Here is a 17,671-nt window from a genome sequence, read left to right on the forward strand (position 1 = left end):
TGCAGCGCGCTTTGATGTGCATCGTGTAAAATAAAAGTGATCGAAAGTGCCCGCTCTGGACATTACGGCGGTGTCTCGTTATTTCAAATTTTCGGCTACTTCGAACTCGCGCTTAATTCGGCACTTCCGGAAGCGCGGTTTTAGTCGGTTACCCGCTAAAAGGTATCCCCCGAGCGAAAACCTTACATGGGAAAAATGGGAGACCTGCTGTACCCCATTTTTTCAGACGATGAAAACAGTCCGAGAAATTCGTGCATGGTTCAAGACAACTCAGATTTGAACTTTTTCTGTCGATAGATGGCAGCACTTAAGTACCCCCCCCCCCCCCCCTTCTATCTCCCTTCTAGGTGTGTAAACTACACCGCGACACGGAAGTATTCGTTCTTCCGCGTACAAAAAGTAGAGCCCTCACCCCAAGACTTCAGAACACCGTCAAACATCCCAAATTTTCCTTGCCTGTTCGGCCCTCAGAGAAATGAAATATGAAATTTTCCTCAACAAAAGAAACGCAGCAAAATACGTTAGCGTTAGCCGGGACATTCGCGTGCTAACCAATTAATGGCAAAATGACCTAACCGACGTCAAAAGTTTTCGGGGATGCCGAATGGAGCGTGCTAACCACTACCGTTAGGGGAAAAAAAAAAAAACGGGGGAGGGAGACAAAAAGTGGAAGGTCAAATACTCCCATCGAGTTATGAATCAATAGTTTCCTATTTACTGACAACTGAACATTACTGGGGGTAACTCATGGGATCCGGACCTAACACATGTAACTGAGATTTGCGATACAGGTTATATACCCTATCTTCTTGGCACACATAAAGCGTGACCCCTCGGCTTAAATGAGGCAGTACGAAGAAATACTTTGACTGCGCATAGCAGTGAACGGCGGCCACTGCACTCTAAAGATCGATCAATCGATTTATAAATTAAGCAATGCCGAAAACCAGAAGCCAGAACTACAAAAACGCATTTACACCAGCGTGAAGAGGCCCGGCCGCGTGAACTGCACAGCCACAACTGCAGGCGGGATGTTTGAATATCGCAACAGCCGGTGCACCTGCGTTGCACTTTTGTCTCGCACGCGCGCAGCAAAAGGCTCCGAACACTTAAATACATTACAGAAGCTGTGCGTCAGAGTACGGTAGGCAAGAATTCAGCCGAGGCCGAAAGTTTAGAGACCACGTGAGCTGCCAATTTCAGCTCAGTAAACGTGGGGCAAAGAAAGTGCGCAATGTGCTTCAAGCTGCAAGCCCCATTGAGTGAAAAATCTGATATTTCGCAGTACTCATATATCTCGTAAACTATTCACATTGTACACGCGAGTGAAAAATTAACTACAACACGGCACTGTGATGAAAGAGTGCTAACGCACAGCAAATAAAAAACAACACTAAGATGCCGAACTGAATGCTTGCTAAATTCCACAAAGCCCCTACAAATAAATTTGATAAAAAAATTGTGCTGTGCTTATTTCTGGTGCCCCATATAAATACAGTTTGATAAATTGTTAGGTGCAACATCTCAGCAGCAAATGGAAAAAATTATTGGCAATGAACATTTTCCCCAAGTATGCACACAGTGAGCTTTATAAATAGCACAAAGACATTAAAAATTTTTATCACAACTGCAATCTGTTTCGTTCCGATTGTGCCTGTACATACACTCTGAAGAACTGTTAAGAACAACGTTATGGCAGCATCATGTACAAGCCATACATAATAAACATCTCGGCAAACTCGTGCATGCGAAGCATTGTTTTATTCTCAGCATAATTAAAACAAATCCTAGCGTTCTGGGCTTGTGAGAGCATGAACAGGTCCTGATGTGCAACTCTTCTGCTCGGAGAAGCCATACACGTCTTGCAACCTTGGCGCACAAAATGACTTGAGACTTTATGCCATGGTCCTTTCACAAGTGTGACTTCCATAGTTCAGTTCAACCTGCTGCTCCACATCACGACAGTCATATTAAATATGGGGAGCAACTTGGAACGTAGCCAAGCCACAATTCCGATGACATCATGCGCCCACTTCTTGCATGGGCGACAGCACGGCAGACATCTCCAGGCTACGGCGGCTGGACGGCCGTCTGTTTCCGGATGCCTGCGCAGACGTGAAGAGGCCATTCTATGTCTGCACAGCAAGGAACAGACCATTTTCTTCTGTCACTGACTGTCATTTAGTAGTAAGTACCATAAATAGTCTTTCTTAAGCTATCTGTAGCAGCACTGTCCCAGAGACCCATCTTTGTTTCGATGCCAAATACCGCAATGCTGTACCTCCCAGTTCACTAGTCCAGCAAATAGCCTAAACTAGTTTGCTGTTGGGCAATAAAAGAAAAAACTTACACCCATGCTCGTAAGAAAAGCTTTTAATGCACAAGCATGTATGTATGTAATCTAAACCTATCTCATTCCTGCGGCAGCTTAATTTTTCTTAAATACAGATTCTTCTGTAGTGGCTGGCAGGCTTCAAAACACTCTGTGCAAAGTACCGCCCTATTCGGGCTCAAATATCACGCAAGAAATAGCATGCTATGGTTTACATTGCTTGAGAAGTAATTTAACAGATGCTTGCCTGCATTGCGGAGAATCATTGAGAAAGTAATGTTGACTGACTACCGTGTGCGGAGAAGCGAACAGATCAACGAATTTGACAGGCGGAACCATCTGTTGGGCACACAAGGAACCATGCAACTTTCCCGTAGACCTAGTTTGTCTACATTTGCGTTAATTACTCTTTGGCCTGGCAGATAGCACCACCTGTCGAATTTGCTGCTTTGCTCACTCCTGTGCCAGCAAAAACCACTGGCCCCTGCCTGCATAAATATGAAACACCAGTAAATGGTGAGTCAGGCTACGGGGCTTTCCTGCTTTAGCAGACTGTCAGGGTACCAAATCCTGCTATTAGGCGATTTTTTAATTTCACTTTAGATCAGATGCTGCATTTAACATGCATGTAATGCAACAACAAATATAACGCGAGGGGACAGTTTGAGACTGCATAATTACAACACGATCACAGTTTGTTCAAGCGAACTACAGCCAAAGCACTGAGGAAAAAAATTGAAAATAGTAGGTTTTTGAGGAAAGGGGCATAATAACTGTCTCCCATCTCAGTGGACACCTGAACTGCAGGATACAAGACTCTCCAGTTCATTCCTTGTATGACCTGCGAAGTTATAAAGGAGGAAGTGAACGAAGAAAGGAAAAAAAGAGGTGCAGTACTGGAAAGCTTCCGAATATTTCCACCACCTGAGGATCTTTAACATGCACTGACATCCACAGCACATGGGCGTCTTTTGCATTTCACCTTGGCCATAGTGGGCTTGGAAAAAAAAGACAGCACACAAAAATACTGAAGCCACGGCTACACTGATATTATTTGAGAGACAACACATGAGAAATGAGCACAACATAATCGGCTGCAGCAAAGCCTCTGAGGCATTAACGTACACTGCGTCCCATGCAGCAGTGGCCGACATCCACACCATGCCACCACTGCTCCGTGTTTTGTGCTGCCCACTACATGTGCCTATTCGCTCTCCTCTCCTTTCCAAACACCCCTCAACTATTCCACTGCCTTCTCTTCCTCAATGGCTTGTGCTGCCTTTCCACGTTCATAGCCACCCTCTCCTTTGCCTGTGCACGCCAGCTAGTGCAACGCGTGATCTCAAGGTGAATGAAAAGTTGGCTTCTCCTACAAGCTAGCAAGTCTGGTGGTGAAGGTCACTGTAGATATCTTGACGGACAACAAGAAAAAAAAATCTCGTTATATTCGTGCCTTGGTTCCGAATAAAATGAGAGATCTGTTGTGAAACCGATGAAGTGAGGAAAAGAACTCGCGTTATATTCGCGTAAATATGATACACGGTGAACATGTGATGTGCATTCCATCAGGCTGCCTCCAAGTATCTAGATTCCCACTCTCTAGAAACCAATACCCATGTCACACGGGAACTTTTGATCCAGAGACTTTTGTCCCCGATAGTACAGCACAATAGCACAAGCATTGCTCACGCTGAGCGTTCAGTTCACAGCCACAGAATTAGGCATTACCCAACGTACACGAGGTCAACTTCTTTATGAGAACTGAAAATGCTTGGGTAGCACCAAATACTCCAATCGTACTCAAAAACTTCAGTGCAGACCAAGGTCAATTAGGATCGAAAGTGCCCATGAGAAAGAGGTATACAGTAAAATTTTGTTGATACGTTTTAAAAAATATTGCGGCAGAAAACGTATCATCTGGGAAAACATACGATCCAAACTGGCCAATATTGAAAAATATAACTGTTAAATAAGGTACAAAGACATTTAATGACAATTTCACCTTATAAAAAATATCGACTAGCATTTCTTGGAAAAGTGCTCGCAGAATTCAGTTCGCGTTTGCGCTGTCCTAAGCGCCTGAAAGAACTTCATAACATATCTAGTCCGCCGATGGAAATGATGAAAGCAACCAAAATCTCTTCATCGCTTTCGAATGCTTCGCCCCTTCGCATCTAAGTACTGCGGGGAAGCCGCTACGACAGTTGACGCAGCGTTCATGGATGCTTCGCTTCCTTGCCCTTATGCACCGCGAAGAAACCTCGGCGTTTCTCCTCTTCATGTCACGTTCCTGCAAAGACGGCTCTCTCGAATGACAGCGCGTTTTATTTTTTTTTGGTTGTTGCTGGTGGCGCTTTGCCTCCTTCCACTAAAGCACTGCAGAGAAGCTACTGCGGTGGGTGACTGCCACTGCATTTCAGCTCTTCGTGTTGCGTGGCCTCACGTTTGACCCACTTGTATTGGTCAACAAAACGTACTATACGACCACAGTTCGTAGTTGTGTTATACGGGAACGTATTAACCAGGAGAAATATAATGCAACTCTATGAGACGTTTTCAATGTCCGTGGTTTTGAGCGTACGAACCGCGAAATATGAATCGGGCCAAACGATGACATGCCTAGAAAAACTTGCAGGACAGTTACCACTGTGTAATGGCAGATTCAGTCGCAGGTGTTTAAATATTTTCATTTCACAATATATTGAGGTAAAAAATTTGAGAGCAAGATGCATACATATGTATAGTTATAGAGCATAAAATCCACAAAACTACACTGCGGATGGTTCCGGAGGTAAGCACCCTCCAGTTACGCATTCCTCCACTCTCACCAAACCCTCCTCCTTCCAAGGTTAACTACCCTCTGGCCTGTGGCAACCACTTACGCGTTACGCACTACTATGACACAAAAACCTAGGAAACAGGTGCTTAACAGCTGCCACTGTAAAACATGCAAAATGCAGGTGATCATGCACTCTGCACATTACTTGGAATGGCAGTAAATCAGTGCTAGCAATGCTCTACAACAGTGCTTTGAAGAATGCATAAAGGGGGCAAAAACAATAATGCATGCACCACAAACCCATATTACTTAACTCTTCACAGATGAGAGGAATTTCACATACTTGCCCAAGCCTCAGATATGTGTTCTCTCTGCTTGCCATATTTTAGTAGGTATAGCTTGTAAATAAACCAGCCTGAGCGCAGTACTTATTTCTGCCTCTCTATTTGTGAGAGCATTTTTCTTGTACCTTCACATAACAGGTCAGTGAGTCCTGGACCTTCTCCCTCTCAATAACATTTCGATGACTGTGTAGAATGGGCAGAGGGTCAGGCAGGCATTTGAGATTAGAGACGAGATAAGGATAGGGCGGGCCCAGCTGGCACAGGAGAGGTCTAACTGGAGGTAAGAGGGAAGGGGCATTCTCCTAAATGTGCTGCTGCCGGTGCTGATGATGATGATGTAAACTGGTGACTTTTCAGTAGCATGGGACTGCACACACATGCATGAAGGAAAGACAACTGGAATGGCTGCCAAACTGACCCTGCGCTTGGGCCGCACTTCAGGCGAGGTGGGACTCCACGTCTCGGCCGAGGACGACTCGTCCGAACTGTCCGCTGGGTGGATGTGAGCAAAGCGCTTTTTGAGTGCACTGGACAGCATGCCACCCGCATCCGTGGAGGATTCCGATTCTGCAGCGCCTTTCCGCAGCGGAGTGCCACTTGGTGACCTGCAAGAGCGAGTGATTGCATGCGGATACTGCTCAGCCTTTAGTGGTGGGCAGTTGCGTTCAATGGCAGCCAAATGCCGAGACTTGGAGGACCACGCAAAAGAAAAACGAAAAATTTGGTATTTTTCTTCTTTCATTTAGAATCAGCATGGAGCATACAAAGAAAAGCAGAGAAAAAAAAAAATGTCAGGCAATCCTACGTGAATCGTTTGAATATGTCAGCAGCCAAACGTTTGTTAAAACCGAAGTTGACACACTAGAGTTCACTATATCCGAGGTGGTACATTTAGGTTCATTGGGGTGCGAGTTGAGGACTAACGTTTAGGCAGCAATAGTATATTGCAGATACATTGTGCATTTTTTGAAGACTTAATTTAAAGAAAAAAAGTGTGCAAATTACGCAAGTAAATATGGCATACAGTTTATACACTTGAACACATGGGTGGTCTGAATCTTTATCCAGGTGAACTTGCAAGGCTATTGTCGTCAAGGTCGGCTCAACAGAATGGCAGGCGGTTGGGCGAGTTAGTGCACGTTCTCGATTGAAAGGGCACTAGGACGGCAACAATGGCCTACAGTTCAGGTGCAAAAGTGTTGCTGTAAGGTGTAGACCATTAAAAAGGGTGGAATTCTCGCGTGCCGAGCCCAAGAATGCACTCCTGTGTCGTGTAACGTAAAGCGGCGAAAAAGACCTCGCACTTCCGAAGAAGCCGCAGCTGCAGCTTGCTCACTTTTCAACCTTCTTAAGCTTCACCGTGCCAAGCCCCTTGAGGACCTCTGCGAGCATTGCCTCGTGTGACTTCCCCGCTTGCGAGGCTGCCGGATTGGCGGGCTGCTGCAATCAGAAGAAGCACAGGACGTGTCAACAGTGAAAGGGGGCCGGGGGGAAAAAAATGACACAGGTTCCATGTTGTTCAACCTCAGAATGATAGTGTATGGGAGGGGGGAGCCTTCCCACTGCAGCAAGCATGGGCAAACAAACATCCAAAACGTCACTAGCACCCATGGCAAAGCAAGTCTCCTAACCTAGTCACTCTCTCCGATGCCCTATTCCACACAGAGAACTGCATTTCCCTTCCCACTGTCTATCATTTTGACTTACTACATTAATCATACTGCACAAGGCCTTTAATTTTTGCCAGAACAGTCTCTGTAATTTATGCTAGTCCTTTTCTGTGCCTCTAGATGTCACAGCTATCAAATTCGCTTCTATCCCTCACTCTCCATCTCCTTCGAAGCCTACAAGGATTAGCACGACAGGATATCAGTGCGCAAATATTTTAGGTAACTACAGTACACAGGGAGAATGAGATTACCCATTTCGTTGTTTAAACAACTCCACGATCACCTTCTGCATTTTCTCCCTGAAGGCAACAGCCAGCATCCTCTGTTCTAAACCCCTAACTGGCTTCCTCCTTGCCTTCAAAACCAAAAAAGCAGGTGGCGCTCAGTGCGCCCGCAGTGGAGGGCCACGCTGGAGTTGCAAAGGGCATGCGAATGGCTGTGATTGTGCAGCGCTGGCACTGCCTGTCAGCGCTGCGCATTCCATAATGACCAACCAGCCAGCCCAGCAACACACTATGCTCAAGCTCTGAAGATGACAAAATTGGGCCTGATGCAAACGTGCCGAGTCCACTCTCGTCTGCGCTCTTTTACTTCTGGCAGGGGTTGAAAATAAGTTCTGCTCCCACTCAGCACGACGCGAGACTTGCCCCTGACTCAGCCTTCACAAAATCCATTATTTATTTTCAAATTTAGGCGACACACAACACACATACATTGAAAACGTAGAAGGCAGGACCACCACTGACTCTAGCATAGCAGGTAGAGCTTTGCACATGACATGCAAATGTCTCTTCTTTCATATTCCATAAAACTATCTTCTATATGAAATGATTATGCAACCAATTTCACACCTTAATCAACACTAACATAAAAAACAACTTACATTCCCTGAAGTTTTCCTTGATATCAATGACTTGGTTGCTTTCACATACACATGGTAACTAGCTATTCATAAGCCTGTCCCAGACTGCTCAATCATAGCAGAATCCAAGATACAAATTTCACAGGGGTGCGAAAAATATTCGAATAATCCAAAACGAACAACATCCATAACCACAAGCACAGGAAATGTATTCAGGAAGATCTATGGCAGACCGAATTCAGTTACGGCAGTGCCACTGCTCACTCCTCGTGGTGTGTATTGCACGAGTGGCAATTGTGATGTTAGCGATGTATGGGCAGTACGACAGGAGACCGCAGCATTGGCAATGTGCTGGCAGCACTTGATGCTCAATGGTAGGGTCGTAGCCCACACGTTCGTATCATCTTCATAGTGGCACGGCAGGGTGTTCAGAACAACTGAAATTTTGCACACTGTATTCAATGAACTCTGGCCAGGAAATTTTGGAAACTTGTATCATTCCGAAATTCGTATCAATCATGATTGTACCATTGAGATTCTTGGAAAAAATACAGTGCAAAAGACAATGGACGAAGAAAGAACAAACATCACAAGCGCATCTAGATTCTACTGCATTACATATTCAGCCACCGCGTTCAGAAATGTGGTGAACACTGAAGCACACACCTTGCGGACAGCCTTGCGGAATGGCACAGATAGAGCTGGTGGTGGTGGCGGCGGCGGTGGAGGCGGGGGAGGCGGCGGTGGAGGAGGTGGGGGCAGAGCTGCTCCTGCAGGGGCTGTATGTACAAAGGTGCAGCTCTTGCGAACATCAGCCTCTGAAAAATAAAAATAAAAAAACCTGTAAAGCCTCACAACCTGGCCAGAACAACTGGCGGCAGACAAGCTGTAACCAAAACCCAACCCAAGGACCTACACTCACTAGAAGGAAGTTCTGAGCAGGTAGTACAACCAATCATCACTGGCAAGCAAGTCCTCTTTTGTATTGTCGTACCATACGCTTAGCTCGGGACTGTGGGTATATCTCTGAACAGAGATGAGCCCTGTGGAAAGCCACCTCATGGTTGGGGATCCACCCACAATTCCAGTGATGCAAGCCTTCACACTGCACAATTTTGGCATAACGCCTAAATATGAGCAGTGTCTTGCTCAATGGCTCCTGCCTGAGCGGCATAAGATATACCGCTGACACTGGCTGGTGCCTGCTCGCTGTATACTGGCTTAGCAAATGTAGAGAACTGAAAGCAAGGTAGTCGAGAGCAGCGGTAAGCTAAAGTTGACCAGAGAACGCACCAAGACCAATTGAGCTGTGCAGAACAAACTGACAAGGGCAACGTATCTCTTTCTCGGTACACAGTTGAAAGTGCATTATGTGGCACATCAACGCTAAGCAATTTCCACAGCACTCATTCCTCTCCCTTCCTACGCTGCTAGGCCACACACATTATAGCCCTAGAGGTTCCCATGCTTCGCCAAACTAGACACTGTGGCCAGCACTGCAAGGTGCCTGCAGTGTTCTCGCCAGTGAGTGCACTAATTAAAAAGGTTTGCCCACTTTTTTTTTCCCTTGCACACATAACATGATCAGGCATGCAGCACAATAGGCTGCTTTTTTTTTTCCGCCTTCCCACTTGCACTGACATGTCATTGATGAAAATAACTGAATTCATTCAGTTAAGAGCTGCTAGATCTCTCTCCTGCTACATTGCACAAAAATATGTAACTTTCGCAGCAAGACTGTACGTCTACTTCTGTATGTCAGGCAGGTATGTATGCCTGAGACATTCACTGGCACGTAACTGAGCAATTAGGATGGTTTGCTAACTACTGACAGCAAGCGTTCACACGCAAAGTTCTCGACAAGAATCACGTGTGTTGCACAGGTGGTGAGGTTGGATGCTTGGGCACTGTCTACATTCCACGACTAGGGGTTAGACCTTTTGATTTTGATTTTTCTGAAAATTCGGCGGCATTTTTAAGTGTTTATTTCCGAGCATAGTTTGTTTTTCCTTCCCCCCAGGTGAATATCACTCCCCAAGGAAGAATTGCAGTTTTTTTTTTCGGCGGTATATGTGGCACTCCTGTGTGGCCAAAAGTCACCTTTAGTTTATCCTGGCTTGCATGTTAGCAACAGCAGTTGATTTACCAGTCATTAACGGACAAATTGCCATGTTAAAGCAATGTTTGCAATGTGGAATGCTCACGGTGTAAAAAAAATTGGCAGTGGCTTAGCTCTGTTTAAACCTGGAGTGACGCGATAGCCAGTCTTTCACCGCCCCGTTTTACTGGGCGTTCCTTATTCATTTTCGTCCCACTTGACATGGCGCATGCGCACAGCTGTGGCAGCTCAGTTTCGCCGCCGCGCCGCTGGCAGCAGCAGCTGCTTTGCACCACGTAGCTGGTCACGTGACCAACCATGTGACAAACCGCGTGATCAGCCACGGCGCCGCGCCGCCGGCAGCTGCTCTGCACCACCAACCACGTGACAGCGTGGCGGAGCAGCCACAGGGTGGCGGCGCTGCCACCGCCTCGGCGCCACCACGCTGAAGGCTCGAAATGCTACCGTAATATAGCTACCGCTACAAAATTAAAATTAAAGTGACCAGGTCACAAGACATATTATAAGGTTTATGATTAAGTTCTTTTCTAAAAACTATGTTGCACAAAAACCAAATAAACGAGAAAAATAACAAGTGATAACAACAGCCAAGCAACATCTGCATATACTTGCTTCAATTAGACAAGCAAAACCAGGCCTTTCCATCTAGTTGCCATCATGTTGGAATAACTACTATATGACTGCGATTAATACAAGCGTATTTCTTGCCTGTGACCCACTGCTCGCTCCTCCACTCATGGAACGAACTATGAATTGCAAATGCTTCACAAGAACAAAACTTTGAATTGCAAAGAAAGAAAAAGTGACCACAATAAAAATTCAGAAGGAACCAGATGGCCTCGGATCACACAGTTCACATAACGGCGGCAGCGATGGAACTGGTGCTGAACAGTCGTGGAAGCCAGAACATGGCACTTCTTGGAGACACGTGTGCATGGTTACTTGTTGATGGCGACTTGTTACTGTTACAAACGTTGTTAATGTCCTTAAATGATGTGGAAAAACCTCTTTAGCCAAGTAACAGCTTTAATAAGGAACAGACTGTCAGTAGAATGTGCTACTCCAGTAGACGAAGCTTGACGAAGTGGTGATGCTTCTTAGTAAGCAGTCGGTGTGTATGTAGAGTAACAGAGCAATTCTTCAAAACACAAAAGTGCACAACTTAGCCAAATGATCTCGTTTTTTCATCGCGCTCCTGGCTTGCGCACTTTGGTAATTCCCTCTTGTTTCCAATTGTAACTCTTGTTCTGGGACTAATCTCCAGAAGGTAAAGCCAGTGGTGCGTGTCTGTACTTTGCCCCTCGTGTGCTTTGCACTAAATGAATGTCATCGCCCAGACAGCTCTGTCGGCCCTTTCTTCCTCTGCCCCCTCACCTTTGTGGGAGACGACCAGCTCCTCGAGCTGCTTCTTGAGCGAGGCCACCTCTTCTCTGAGGAGCGAGATGTCGCTCTCGGTGCTCTCGGGGATGGGGCTGCACTGGCGGCTCGATGCAATGCTGGCTCGCGACGAACACGACCCCAGGGGCCGCAGGCTGCTCCTCCGCAGGCCTACCTTGGAGTTGCTCCGGTAGCACCTGCACCCATCGGTCTCATCAGCCCACTCAAGGGAAGAACTGGCCATCGGAAGAAAACAACTGGATGACCTATTCATTTTACGAGTAACAGCAATAGTAGTTCTGCTGGATGTATGTGGGGTTTTAACATCTCGATACGACACATGAGGGACATGGGCTATATGAGGGACACTGCAGTGGACAGCTCCAGATTAATTTAGACCGCCCGGGATTCTTTAACGTGTGCTAACATCGCACAGCAAACAAGCATCTTTAGCATTTGCCTCCATTGCAAAGCACACAAGCCAGGATCAAGCCCATGACCTTGGGATCAGCAGCCCAGAGCCAAACCACTCAGCCATAGCAGCAGCGGGTCAGAATTAGAAACTGTTGGGGGCTGAAAGGATGGAGTCACTAAACTTTTCATTCTGTGGTTTTGCTCTGGACTTACACACAAGATGACAGGGAACATTGATTATCATGTGAAATTCGCCTACTACATTCGTTAACTTATTTACAGCTGAATTTCTTCTCCCATGTAGCTTTAGTTTCAGTGGTGAAAACTTGGTTGTGACATTCCATATAGGTATGACATCACATGAGGCATACAAGAATTGCAATATATATGCGGCTTAGTCATTCAATTCACTCCAACTCTTACGCTTACATGGAATGAGTGAACAAACAACTACTGTATTGCAGCTTTTGCCTGCCTCATGGAATCTCGCACCTACCTGCAATGTCACTAAAAAGGTTCGGCAGCTGAAACTGAAACCGATACTGTATGAGAAAAGAAATTCAATTATAAATTATTACCCGAGCGTGGGAAAATTATATGTAGTGATGCATGTTTATTAAGTCCCTATGCATCTTTCTAAACTGAGAACACACACCAAAAAAGTGGGGACCCGGGCCATAAACTAAGAACACACTCCAAAAAAGTGGGGACCCGGGCCATAAACTAAGAACACACTCCAAAAAAGTGGGGACCCGGGCCATAATGTGCCAAATGCAGGGTGGTTATTCACTGCTGCTAGTTACAGCCAATGTTTAGAGCTAAACTTTGTGGGTACAAATACTAGCCTGAGGAAATCAATTTGGCTAACTGGCTGCTGCAGTGGCTAGTGGTTATGGTGCTTGGCTGTTGAACCAAAGACGCGGGTTCGATACTGGCCGCGGTAGTCGCATTTCGATGGAGGTGAAATGCTAGAGGCTTGTGTACCGTGCGATGTCAGTGTGCGTTAAAGAACCCCAGGTGGTTGAAATTCCCGAAGCCTTCTACTACAGCGTCCTCCATAGCCTGAGTCGCTTTGGAAGTTAAACCCCATAAAACTATAAAACCTATCAATCTGGCTGACTGACTGTACCACAGCATGCCATTCAGCCAAAACCACAATTGGTACGCCTCCAATGGCACCTAAGAGAAGGATTACGGCTTGCATTCATTGTGGCGGCCATGAAAAGTGTTCTTGGCAGTAGTAACACTTGTCAAATGAATTTATTTCCTTTATCATACTTCTGGCCAACTGTGCTGCTACAGGGTGGATAGAAGAGATGGACAAAAATTCCCACCCAACGCCACTCAACACAGACTAACTGACATGCAAGGTATGAATATATGCATGAAAGTTGGTATATTTAATTATTTGAAAGGATATTTCATGATGGAGAAAATCTAGCCAGTGTAGCAATGCAGGAAACCTAGACCAATGCAGCAGTCTGCATTCTTGCTGAGAGGTGCAAGTTGAGAGAGAGCTGCAGAGGTTTCCTTTGTAGCTGCATAAAAGTACTCGTCAAGTTAAATTATAATTAGTACCATTCTGCTCCCAATCAACACTGTTGTTCAGTATATCAAAATACACCAAAATTATTGTTTGCGCTTTGTTGTGACCAGCCAAGCCTGAGGTAATAGTTATAAGTTTAAAGATGTAGTAGTGATAACAAGGCGACAGCTCCCTACCTTTTTTTCCGCACTGACTGCAAGACAGAGAAGCTTTCTGTGTTCTAATCGCATTTCTACAAGCACATTTATACGTGCCGCACAGTGTTTAACAATAGCCTTCCTACCCACAGTGATGATTTTACCCTACCAGCTTCTTTTCACAGTGCTTTCCATCTGTGAATCATTGTGCAGACTTCGTGGTCAACATCGCTTTCACTAAACGTGCGACTTTTCTACCCCTCCAATCCTTCTTTTCTTCCCATTCTCACTGAAAACCTGTAACAATGAGACTTTCAGCTATGTTTTTAGCTTGTCCTCTCTTCTATGCCTCGCAATGTCTCGGAAAGAAAATAGAGACAGCGAGAGAGATCAATCCAACCTACCTGAGCATGACCCCTTCCCTCCTTGTAGCGGGCGCCTGCAGTTCGTCGACGTTGCCGAAGTGTAGAGAAGATGGCCTTGAAGAAGCCGACTCACTCGATGCTGATGGCTGGGGCAGTGCGACAACGTGAAATCAGTGAACATACACACAGAACGGTGCAGGGACTGCTAACTCACTGCGCCTCCAAGTAACAACAAAAGGCACTTCTTGCGTGTCGCACCGCATGGTTTACTGGACTCCTGTGTGCATGCACGGCAAGCACAGGACAAGTGGTCACGTGGCTGTTCTGCAACTGTTTGCAGCAGTCCAAAGGAGCACACATTCTGACAAGCCCACATGTTAAGAATACAAAAGTTTGCAGACGAGCTTTTTACCATGGTCGTTTCAGCAACAGCTATGGCCGTTTCAGGTCTGTCCAATTTGGCTGCATTCGCAGCACCAGTTCAGTAAAGTTTCGCGGCGACACCAAGAGCACGCAAAACGAATGGTCGAGTGCAGGCCTAGCCATCTGCTTGCCTTGGCGCCGTCACAAAATTGCAGCCAGCAGCTCAAGCCGTGTGAAAAATTTTCAAGCAGCAAGCTGCAATAAACCAGCCCCAAACAATCATTGCTTTCGCGAAGAAAGACTTTGCATGTATTATGCAGACATGATTGACAAACGTGTTGAAACGCTGCGGGCGGGTCTCGACTTCACTGACAACGTGACCCTGACAACCCAGACACCACTACCAGCAACGCAACTCCTCTTTCAAGAAAGAACTGCCACCACGTCATCGAGACTGCAGTCATATCTCCTCCGACCTACACACCAGTGCCGTCATCTTGCTGCACTCAAGCTACACGCTTCGGAGAGTGCAAGCCATTCACGAACTCGTGCTGCACCGGGTGAGCACTTTTGCAAAACAAACATGAAAATGTAGCAGGCGGGTGCTACACTGGCAGAAGAATGGGAAAGTGCTACACTTCTTGCAGTGGTGCAGCAAGTGCAGTCAAATCGAATAGACCTTCAGTCAATGTCAAATGGTAACCATGGTTGGAAAACACAAGTTTGACACATGGCAGATGCTTCAATAAGTTGTTTTTTTCATACATCCACATCTGAATTAAAAAAAAGAAAAAGGAAGCGAGAACACCAACCTACCCCACCTCAAGCGCTGCAATTAATATTGGCAAAATACGTGATGCAGAATCTCTGATCTGCACCAGACTCTACACTGATGCAGACACCCCAGCATAGGGACCGTGCGAGAGAAGATAATTGCGAGTACTAGGATACTTAAAGCTGCATGTATTTATGTGCAGTAAACACAGTAGTCAAACTAGAATTTCGCCTCTGCCATAGATAAGGAAAAGTAAAAACCTCCAAGTGCATAAAAGCAATCCATGGTGTGTTCCTTTTCTACTGGAGCTTCTTTGCAACCATACAGCTGTTTTTCTTTCAAAGGCGTTCTACCGGACACGATATGAAGTGACTATAACTGAAGTAGTCACAACATTTATGCCTACTCCTTGGCGGTGACTTATCAAGATGATTTCTAGGTCATCACTGTTGCAAAGTTTATTTACCCAGCCTCTGAGGGTGGGACATTATGCAAGTATAGGTGGCAAGCAACGGAGGAATGAAAAACATGTGTAAATGGTCAACATAGGCATTTAGAATCAACACTGAAAATCTATTGTATGTATTTATAACACACAAAAGCAAATCCATATGCGCCTAATTATACCCGCAACTCTTGTGTGCATTCCGGGTACAACTTCCACCACCAAGCACTGTGCCCCTTCAGAAAAGCATCGTGTTTAGTGTGTTATAAAGCCATGTGTCATGAATGCAGATTTTTATCTCAGCAAATTATGACCTCGTGCACGTCACACCAACGTAACATGGTCTGGTTGCTGAAATGTAGGAACTTATTTCACAGATAAGCAGATGCCTGCCTTCATAACTACAACAGCACTTAAGCAAATACAGGGCTGGGCTTCAGCGCAGTGTGCTCTACATCTAGCATCCACTAAAGTTTCTTTCACATAAATGAGCAATTATTAGTTGTCTTCAGCACAGACCTTTCCTCTATTATTTCACTGTCCTGTACACTGTTTTCCTTTTCATGTTATAGCACCTCTAACAAGAGTTTCGGTTCCCGTGCTAGGCATGCTCGTACAATCAGACAGTCCATCAAGGCGTGTGTGGCAGCTTCGGGTCACATATTGACCACCGACAGTTTAATATGTATGGAGATTGGCTGTGGGCACAGACTGGACGTCAGGTATGACAGTGCACTCACATGTGCCAACCGCACGCAAGACTACACCCACTTGCTGTTTATATATCAGAGCCAGAACTGCAGACTGTGCAGCACTGTTCACAGCAAGTATTAGAGTTCAGTAGCATGCAAAAAACATTGAGCACAGAAATAAAGTAAAAAAAAAAATGAGGCAGTGGAGGTGCACTCACAATGAGGACATCCAGCTTAGAGCACAGCCATGCCAGGCATCGATAGGGCAGTGTCTCATACCGCGACCTGGACCTGAATGACATCCTGGTACAAAAAGGCAGGAAAGCATCGAATGAATTGTTTCTGGATTAACGAATGCAAGTGCCTAGCTGCCTACAGAAATAAGAGAATGCATGCAGTCTCACATAAATTCTTTTTTTTAGATCTGGGGAAAGTCTGAACTGACCCAGCTGGTTTATGGAACAATTCCCAGAAGGTTCCAACAGGAACCAAATGGTACCGACTGGCTCCAGTTAGAACCAACTGGGAATTGTTGCACAAACCAGCTTGGAATTTTCACCAGGCCCACAGGAGGAGAAAGGACCTAAATGCAAGCAGATGGAAACATGACAGTTGAGTGATCAAGGGAAGTTTATTCACTAAATCACAGCAAGTTCACTGAAACGTTGCCAGCAAGCATATCTACGGTGCTTTCTTTCTGGTCACCTTAAAAATTCATATCGCACTGCACAGCACAATAGCTTTCTTTTCCCTGTAGGTACGAGCTACAGATGTGAGCCTGAAATGCCTTGAATAGTAATGACTATTCAAACTCTTCTATCCAAAAAGACGACATGCCAAGCTAAAGTGACTCAGGTTTATTAGTGGGTGCACAATATATTGCGCGCGGGTAATATATTGACAACTGCATGCACGACACTTTCCAGAAAATATGAATTCGCTGCCGCTCAAACATTTTTTCTTTCCTCGCAGAGTAGATCCACTAGGAAAGCTGTCGCACTTGCATCAAGTATAGTTGGAACGAAATCAAAAGATTATGAGGGGTTTTTATCTGTGGACGTCAAAGCACGCAACACAAATTGCGAAGTTGTACGCCAGTACAACGACTTTTATTCTGCCCTGATTAACTCGACTTATTACCTGCTTAATTGCATTTGGTGTGCGGCAGGTGACGATTAAGAGCGTTTCCGGGAAGCAGAAAATTCAGTAGCTCTAAACGGTAGCACGCTGCTTCCTACCTGGGTACATGCAGAGGCGGTGAAGAGAAAGTGCTTCCTCTTCTTCTTGTTCCCGAGGGGTCAGCTTGAACGGTACTTTAAAGCGAGCTGTGACTCCGCGGCAGGTTGTGTGCAAAAAGACATGAGAACTTGTAATCTCAGGGCTCGCGCGAACGGTTTATCCCAATGCCGCTGATTCAAAACATGGCGCTTGGCTTGAGCCTGAAGCCGGCT

The 17,671-nt window shown here is 45.7% G+C and overlaps 1 protein-coding gene across 3 annotated transcripts; it reads right to left on the reverse strand.

Annotated features, from left to right (window-relative positions):
* Positions 1-1,742: 1,742 nt before the first annotated feature.
* Positions 1,743-17,671, reverse strand: LOC144107783 (uncharacterized). 3 transcript variants are annotated; one of them, XM_077640963.1, is made up of 8 exons: positions 17,459-17,671; positions 16,439-16,523; positions 13,985-14,091; positions 11,481-11,680; positions 8,654-8,805; positions 6,792-6,895; positions 5,874-6,060; positions 1,743-2,105 (listed from the first exon to the last, which is right to left on the reverse strand). In XM_077640963.1, exons 2-8 carry the CDS (start codon positions 16,520-16,522, stop codon positions 2,022-2,024), a joined length of 918 nt encoding a protein of 305 aa, XP_077497089.1. In that variant the 5' UTR covers position 16,523; positions 17,459-17,671; the 3' UTR covers positions 1,743-2,021. The 3 variants fall into 3 exon arrangements, with proteins under 3 accessions (XP_077497089.1, XP_077497091.1, XP_077497090.1); XM_077640965.1 differs by having other exon boundaries at positions 1,743-2,135; XM_077640964.1 differs by having other exon boundaries at positions 1,872-2,105; positions 6,792-6,892; positions 17,459-17,597.

Source organism: Amblyomma americanum, chromosome 10, assembly GCF_052857255.1.
Source record: "Amblyomma americanum isolate KBUSLIRL-KWMA chromosome 10, ASM5285725v1, whole genome shotgun sequence".
Classification (NCBI taxonomy): domain Eukaryota; kingdom Metazoa; phylum Arthropoda; class Arachnida; order Ixodida; family Ixodidae; genus Amblyomma; species Amblyomma americanum.

Bases quoted from the DNA above. Each gene is read 5' to 3' on its own strand.
- LOC144107783 (XM_077640963.1), bottom strand. From the start codon at position 16,522: ATGTCATTCAGGTCCAGGTCGCGGTATGAGACACTGCCCTATCGATGC. The intron at 8,806-11,480 runs GTGAGGGGGCAG...TTTATTTTTCAG, and splicing joins GCTGGTCGTCTCCCACAAAG to AGGCTGATGTTCGCAAGAGC. The intron at 6,896-8,653 runs GTGTGTGCTTCA...TTCTGATTGCAG, and splicing joins TCCGCAAGGCTGTCCGCAAG to CAGCCCGCCAATCCGGCAGC.